This window comes from Macaca fascicularis, chromosome 15 (genome assembly GCF_037993035.2).
Source record: "Macaca fascicularis isolate 582-1 chromosome 15, T2T-MFA8v1.1".
Lineage (NCBI taxonomy): Eukaryota > Metazoa > Chordata > Mammalia > Primates > Cercopithecidae > Macaca > Macaca fascicularis.
The window spans coordinates 126,671,109-126,679,359 of record NC_088389.1 but is presented as its reverse complement, the minus strand read 5'-3'; the positions used below and the strand labels follow the sequence as shown (position 1 = coordinate 126,679,359).

Genomic DNA, 8,251 nt, shown 5'->3' with positions numbered 1-8,251 from the left:
TTTTAAATTAAAATAAATTTTTATTCAAAGCATCTTTTAAAATTACAGCATGTTTATTCTTATGCTGTTAACTCTGCCAAACTACAACTCAGCCATATGAAGCATAAAACACTTCAAAAATTTGAATGTAAACCACATTTTTTAAAACAAAAAGCAGTCTTAACACACCTCAAATTTTAGATACCAATGTATTTTCCCAAGTATATAGCTTATATCAAAAAAGAACATTTTAAATGTTTCTATGGTAAATAGTTGTAATAATTTCTTAAACTGTTGCAATTATACAAATAAAAAATGTTTATGAAAAAACTATTAGAGTTGACAAAAGCTGACTGGAGAAACAAGGAAAACCCTTTCTTTTGAAGGCTTTAAATGTTATCATCTGTGAATTGGCAAATATTTGTATTTGAAAAATTCTTACTACCCTTCCTTCTTTAGTTAAGTTGATCAGAGTTCAAATTTCCCAAGACTGATGAGTGTTGTTTTTAGTTCATTAAATCACATATTTGAGAGCAAACATTCTAGAGGAAATGCTGAAACATAAACCAAGATAATTCAGATGCTATAGTCTCTCTTACCAGCTTGTAAGTGCTCCAAATTAAAATTCTATATACCACATTACAAACAAAATTCTTAGACCATTACAAATATAAATTCTCTTATTACAAAAAAATCCCTAAAGATTTGCAATTTACTGTACAGAGGAATTACATTTTTAAAGTATGTCCTCGTCATACACATTATTTGTAACTATCGTATCTTCTTTCATACTTTTTCTCCTCTTCAAGACATTTACATGCCTCCCCTTCCCCGTGGCTACATATTTTAAACTATCTGTGTACTATGACACATTGGGATTTTTGGATAAAGAAGCCTACTTTCTAATGTTTAAACTACATCTGTAGGAACCCCTTCAACTCAAAAAAGCTAAAAAGGCACTGAAGAGCCTGTATTTCCCTCTATTACTCTGAGTTTTACTCCAATTAAGCAATCTGTAAATTACCATGCTATGCATGTCATTTAGTTCTGTTTAGAACAAAAGCCAAAATGATGGAAGTTTTGCCTACATAAACGAGGTGTTCTGCTCAGCTCTTGATTTTTCTGTTCATGCTTCAGTACATAAAGTGGTGTTTAATGACTTTATTTGGAAAAATGGCTTAAAACCACCACACAAGTTAACACACTTGCAGTTAAAACTATTTCAGAAGCCTACTTATTTGAGTAGCTAATATTTTCTGCAGTGTTTAACTGATAGCTAAATTTAGTGAACACAAAATAGCTTGGCATGTTACTCTGAAGTAAAGCAAGAAGGTGGCTTTATGCACTGAAAATATAAATATGGAGGCTTCCATTTGCTAATAATTCTAAACAAGCAGTAAAATTAAAATGTAGTGTTTGCTAATAAAAGATCTAAAACATTTCACTACAAAACAACCCTGTAGGTGTCCCTTTAGTAAAAATCCAAGTGCCAAATCTCATTACAGGGCCCTTAATATGTATTTTTAAAATTACCAATTACTATGTTACCTAGACTTTGCAAGATTAATCACTCAATTTCAGCAAATGAGAAATATGAAATGTGCAAAAGTTCCCAAGTTATCATGCTAGGGATGACAAGTGCTTTTCAAACTTAAACATTATACTGAGTTGTAAAGCCCCAGAAAGATAGAATAAGACTGATTTTGCTCCAATTTCAAAAACTCTGACCTATTGTGCATCTTACCAAGATCCTCAAATACCTATTTTCTTCTAAGTCCATTACTTAGAACATCTTCCAAAATAGTCAGCCCCCCATTTCTCTAGCCTTAGTGGGCACAGTATTTTGCAATTAAAATTATCTATCTTACATATTTTATACTTTCTTGCTTGCTTCAGTGTTTACAGTATTGTTAAACATACTAATATATATTGTTAAAAATGATCTTATAAATAATCTGTTTCAACTTTCTTTGGCTATTTGTACCATTCCGTTTTTCAAACAAGTGTCTTATTCAGAAAGTGCTTCCTGTGAGAACTGCTTCCAATGAATGCATTAAACTTGCAAAATCTAGCTTCCCACAATATGTAGTTTTCTACCCTGTACTGTGCAATCCATATTTACAAAATATTTTAAACTTTACAACAAATTCATTTCCATATAAAAAAAGTGCATTTCTCTCTCACCCCATATTCTGGGGCAATGACATTCTTCATACATTTCTACAGAATAGCAGCCTATGATAAGCAAATAAGGTGCTTAGCTTATGCCCAAGGATCTACTTTTTAAGTATGCTGGGCAGTACTTTTGTACAGTGGAAGAGTCAGTGTCCAGGCTACTGTCGGAGTGGTGCCCCAGTCAGGTTGGCAAGCTCTATGAGCGCGAGGGCTCCGTGCAGGCGCTCCCGCTGCTCCTGCAGCCGGCGCTGGGCCCCTCTCTTCTCGTCATCCTCCTCATCAGACTGAAGGTATTCCAGAGGGTCCTGCTGCTCCTGATCAGCCTTCTGAACCAGCTTGCCTTTCAAGGTGGGGGTGCGCTGTTCTCTCATTTCCCAATACCTATGTGAAATGCATCCACATTAGTTACGTGGCAGACATGAAATTTCCAAATGTTTACTTTTCTTTTAAAAAGTTCCGAACCACAGTATTACTTTTATGTGGTTCAGTTTATAAAGTTATAAAGTGATTTAACATACATCTTATTTATAGAGGAAAGAAACTGAAGTTCAACGAGGTTAAGAGACATGCTCGGGTTTCCATAATAAACCTGGCAGTTCTAGATCTTTTACTCACTCTCAAATCACATAGTTTTTGCCATTAAACTATCGCTGCCTTAAAAAGCCTGTGTGAAACGGACTAGAGTAAAATACAGAAATAGTAGAAAAAAAGTCTTTAGAAACTTATTTATCCTATCTACAGAGGGATGGCAACTTCTGACAGCATTAACGCTGTAAAATATTCAACCCACAAACTATGACAAAGTGATTAACATCTGTGACACAGTGTTTATTCGAAAACTTAAAAACACTGCCCTTATTCTATTACATGGCCAGCTGATGATTTACAAGAGAAAATGCAAATGCTCAACTCTTTGGTAACTAAAGAAATGCATATTTAGGCCTGGCGCAATGGCTCACGCCTGTCATCTTAGCACATTGGGAGGCTGAGGTGGGCAGATCACTTGAGATCAAGAGTTCAAAACCAGCCTGGCTAACATGGCGAAACCCCCTCTCTACTAAAAATACAAAAAAAAATTAGCCGGGCGTGGTGGCAGGCACCTGTAATCCCAGATACTCCAGAGGCTGAGGCAGGAGAATCACTTGAACCCGGGAGGCGGAGGTTGCAGCAAGCCGAAGTTGGGCTGCTGCACTCCATCCAGGGTGACAGAGCAAGACTCCGTCTCAAAAAAAAAAAAAAAAAAAAAGAAAAAGAAATGCATATTTAAATGATAGTAACAGATCATACAAAACTGTCCATACAAAGCCTTGTATATTAATGTTTGTAGTAGCTTTATATGTAATAGCTAAAAATAACCCAAATGCCCATCAACGAGTGAATAAACAAACTACATTTGTATAAAAGTACTATTTTATAGTGACAGCAGATTAGTGTTGTATGGGGGGAAGGGGGACAGGGAGGAATGTGTGGTTCAGTGCACAGAGGGGCACGAGGAAACTTGGAAATGATGGATATGTTCACCATCTTGATTGTGGAGATGGTTTCACAGTATATACATGTCAAAATGTATCAAATTATACACTTTAAATGTACCATAATTTCTTATATGTTACTTGTATACCAGCAAAGCTGTTTTTATTTATTTACTTTTATTTTATTTTTTGAGACAGAGTCTGACTTTTGTCACCCAGGCTGGAGGGCAGTGGAACAAGCTCGGCTCGCTGCAATCTCTGCCTTCTGGGTTCAAGCTATTCTTGTGCCTTAGCCTCCTGAGTAGCTGGAATTACAGGCGCCCACCACCATGCCTGGCTAATTTTTTTTTTTTTTTGAGACAGAGTTTCACTCTTCTTGCCCAGGCTAGAGTGCAATGACAGGGTTTTACCATGTTGGCCAGGCTGGTCTCAAACTCCCGACCTCAGGTGAGTTTTACAAGGGCTGGGATTACAGGCATGAGCCACCATGCCTGGCCTGTATTTTTAGTAGAGATAGGGTCTTGCCATTTAGCCAGGCTGATCTTGAACTCCTGACCTCAGGTGATCCACCCACCTCGGCCAAAGTGCTGGGAATACAGGCGTAAGCCACCACACCCAGCCCCAACAAAGCTGTTTTTAAAATGACATACAAAAAATAATAATACAACTACCAAATTTCAGGAAATCCAGACTACTCAAAGTGGAAAAGTTTTGGCAATGCCCACAGAGGTCTAAAAAAAGAAGTGCAAATTGTGTAGCATGACTCGAAGGATGACTAGAAAAGGAGAATGCAAAAGATAAGTTCAGCAAGTCAGGAGGAACCAGGTAATGAAGGACTTTGAATTCCATAATAAAGGGTTTAGGCTTTAGACTGAGGATCATACTGACATTTTAGAAAGATCCCTCTGGCAGCAGCATGGAAAATGGATTGAGAGCATTCAAGTGGCTGAATTTGAGTTAGTAAGGAGGTAGATGTCATAACTTGATCACTGAGTAGACAGGAGAAAGACAAGGAGGCGAGGTGCGGTGGCTCATGCCTGTAATCCCAACACTTCGGGAGGTCAAGGCAGCTGAATCACTTGAGGCCAGGAGTTTGAGACCAGCGTGGGCAACATGGCAAGACCCTGTCTCTACAAAAAACTTAAAAATTAGCTGGGTGTAGTGGCGCACACCTGTGGTCCCAGCTACTCAGGGGGCTGAAGTGAGATCACTTGAGCCTAGGAGGTCGAGGCTCAATCCTGCTACTACAGTTCAGCCTTGACAACAGAGTAAGACTCTGTCTCAGGAAAAAAAAAAAAAAAAAAGACAAGGATGATCAGTAAGCTTCTGGCTGGGGCACAATTAGAAATAATGGGGCAGTAGGAGCCAACCAGGAGAAAGAGGAGGGGAGGAAGTGATGGAGATATTTAGTTTAAGATGCCCCTAGAATAGCCCATCTAAACAGACAATTTCTATGACAGTGCTAACAAATTTCCCTGGACTTGAATAATCAAGTAGTATTTCCAGATTCCATTATCTAATTCTTATGTATTTTTATCCAAACAAAACAGAGTTTATTCCTTCAAATATTTATCAAGGCCCAGAAGCTATGCTAGGCCCTAGGCTTACCGTAATAAACAAGACAAATATAAATACCCCTGCCCCGGGAAGCTTTCCGTCTGGCAGGGAAGGTATATAACAAACATATAAATGTGTGATGGATGTTTTGAAAAGGAAAATGAAAGCATCTGTTAAGTGGGTCTCAGCCCGTTTGTTGCTGAGCGGGTCAGGGAGGCCTTCCTGAGTAAGAGATGAAGGTGAGCAAGAGGCTAAGCCAAGTGGGGAGCAAGTGCTGCAGGCAGAGGAAGCAGGGTGCACACAGGCCCTGACACAAAGGCACCTGTGTTGAGAAACCCGCAGCCCAGCATGGCAGGGGACAGTTGCCTTATCAGAGGGAGGCAGGGCTGCGGCAGCACAGCTAGGAATCCTGGACTTTACCCTAAGCAGCCAGTGAAGGCTTGGAAGAGGCCTGAGCAGCTGCTGCTGGCTTGTGTACAGCAGACAGGTCCTTCAACCAAAATATCCTTAGAGAAATTCTTTTATACTGGCCCCCTTGTTGCCACTGGAAAAAATTAAATTGGTGTTTTTGGAACTTCACCTAAGAAGAACCACTAACATCTATTCCTGGTTTTTTGTTTTTGTTTTCGTTTTTTTTTGTTTTTTGAGACAGGGTCTCACTCTGTCACCCAGGCTGGAGTACAGGAGTACAGTGGGGCCATTTCGGCTCACTGCAATCTCCGCCTCCCAGGCTCAAGGGATTCTCCTGCCTCAGTCTCCTGAGTAGCTGGGATTACAGGCGCGCACCACTACTGCCCAGGTAATTTTTGTATTTTTAGTAAAGATGGGGTTTCACTAAGTTAGCCAGACTGTTCTCAAACTCCTGACCTCAGGTGATCCACCCTCCTTGGCAGTCTATCCCTATTTTAATTGGCACATAGCTAACGCTAACATAAAGAAAATGAAGAGGGGTTGCATTCATGACAAATGAAATACAATACACATAAAACATTCTTTCAAAATGGGAAAACTCTTCCTTTTAAAATAAACTGTGGTCTGGGCACTCCAATTATATTGTAATTGTCTATCACACACAGATCCTAAGATCCTAATACCATTCATAACAATTTTATAGAAAATCAGGGGTCATTTCTAATTATGTTATAAAGTATGTATAAATGCAGCTTATTTAAAATGAGAGGAGTGTCCAAGTCCCTAACATAGCCCAAGCCCACGCTGCGCTTCTTCACGGTGGACTAAAGGCAGCATTCCTGACCTCGCCAGCCACTCGGCCGCGGCCTTGTTGTCGGCAGCCTGATGTTTGCTGAGTGTGTCCGTGGGCTCCTCTCTCTTCAGCCTGGCGTAGGGGTGCTTCGGACAGTGGCGGTTTGCATGGGTGAATCTGCTCAGGCAGCCTTCAAAACACAAGGTTAACACCTGTCAGGATCTGGACATCCAGCACACAAACATGTGGAAAACATTCAGTTTCACTGGTATCCAGAAAAGTAAATTAATACAGTGAAATTTAGGATTTACAATTTGCAGGAGAAAACAATCAAACCAGCGCAGTCTCATGCTAGAGCGGGGACGGGAAGACAGGCACATTTCGGTCATGGCCATGTGTGTCCAACACCATTGGAAAGTGATTTATCAGCATGAGTTCAAAATGTTGAAAATGAGGGGGGTGTAGCAGCTCAAGCCTGTAATCCCAGCACTTTAGCAGGCCGAGGCAGGCGGATCATGAGGTCGGGAGTTAAGAGACCAGCCTGGCCAACATGGCAAAACGCCATCTCTACTAAAAATACAAAAATTAGCCGGGCGTGGTGGCCTCTGCCTGTAGTCCCAGCTACTCAGGAGGCTGAGGCAGGAGAATGGCTTCAACCTGGGAGGTGGAGGCTGCAGTGAGCGGAGATCAACCACTGCACTCCAGCCTGGGTGACAGAGCAAGACTCCGTCGCGGGGGTGGGGTGGAGTTCAAAACCTCGGACCTGGGAATTCCATTTGTGGAATCTATCATAACGAAGCATCCCAAAAGATGAACAAAGCTACAAGTGTGAAAACATTCCTGTCAGCTTTGTTGGTAACAAGAACATTTAAAAAACAAATATTCAGGCCAGGCACAGTGGCTCATGCCTGTAATCCCAGCACTTTGGGAGGCCGAGGCGGGTGGATCACCTGAGGTCAGCAGTTCAAAACCAGCCTGGCCAACATGGTCCCCCATCTCTACTAAAAATACAAAAATTAGCCGGACACGGTGGCACACGCCTGTAATCCCAGCTACTCCAGAGGCTGAAGCAGGAGAATTGTTTGAACTTGGGAAGCAGAGGTTGCAGTGAGCTGAGATCGTGCCACTGCACTCTAGCCTGGGCGAAAAGTGAGAGTCCGTCTCAAAACAATAAAAATAAATAAATAAATAAATAAATAAATGCCGGGCGCAGTGGCTCATGCCCGTAATCCCAGCACTTTGGGAGGCCAAGGCAGGCAGATCACCTGCGGTCGGGAGTTCAAGACCAGCCTGACCAGCATGGAGAAACCCTCTCTGCTAAAACTACAAAATTAACTGGGCATGGTGGCGCATGCCTCTAATCTCAGCTACTCGGAAGGCTGAGGCAGGAAAATCGCTTGAACCCGGGAGGTGGAGGTTGCAGTGAGCTGAGATGGCGCCATTGCACTCCAGCCTGGGCAACAAGAGCAAAACTCTGCCTCAAAAAATAAATAAATATTCATTATTCCACATAGAGGAAACCATTGTGTATAGGCTTAAGCAAACTTGCTAGATGAAAAGTTTGCAGACCTTTGCAACACGTGTAATAATCAAGAAAATTACAGAGCAACAGGACAGACTGCACTGAACTTCAAATATACTGTAACTGCAAACAAATGTGCAGCTTTAGAAACTGATAAAAGATTAAGAAAATCACTTAGGATAATATGCTTACTTCAGTTTAATAATTAAAAAGTTTAAAATGTTGCTCCAAAGGCTGTATTCACTTTTACAGATTTTTCTACTGCCTACAACTGGATATAGTATGTTTAATTGCCCTTTAAGTTTTCATCAAAAAGGATTACCGTATTTTAAAATCAATCAT

The 8,251-nt window shown here is 40.9% G+C and overlaps 1 protein-coding gene across 1 annotated transcript in view; it reads right to left on the bottom strand.

The window, feature by feature from the left end:
* The window catches only part of ZNF367 (zinc finger protein 367), a 31,065-nt gene continuing 22,814 nt past the window's right edge, over positions 1-8,251 (bottom strand). Inside the window, exons 4-5 of the mRNA XM_065530865.1 lie at positions 6,439-6,577; positions 1-2,535 (exon numbers count right to left, since the gene is read on the bottom strand). Of these exons, the coding sequence (XP_065386937.1) occupies positions 2,313-2,535; positions 6,439-6,577 (362 nt within the window). The 3' untranslated portion in view covers positions 1-2,312. The remainder of the gene's footprint in view (positions 2,536-6,438; positions 6,578-8,251) is intronic.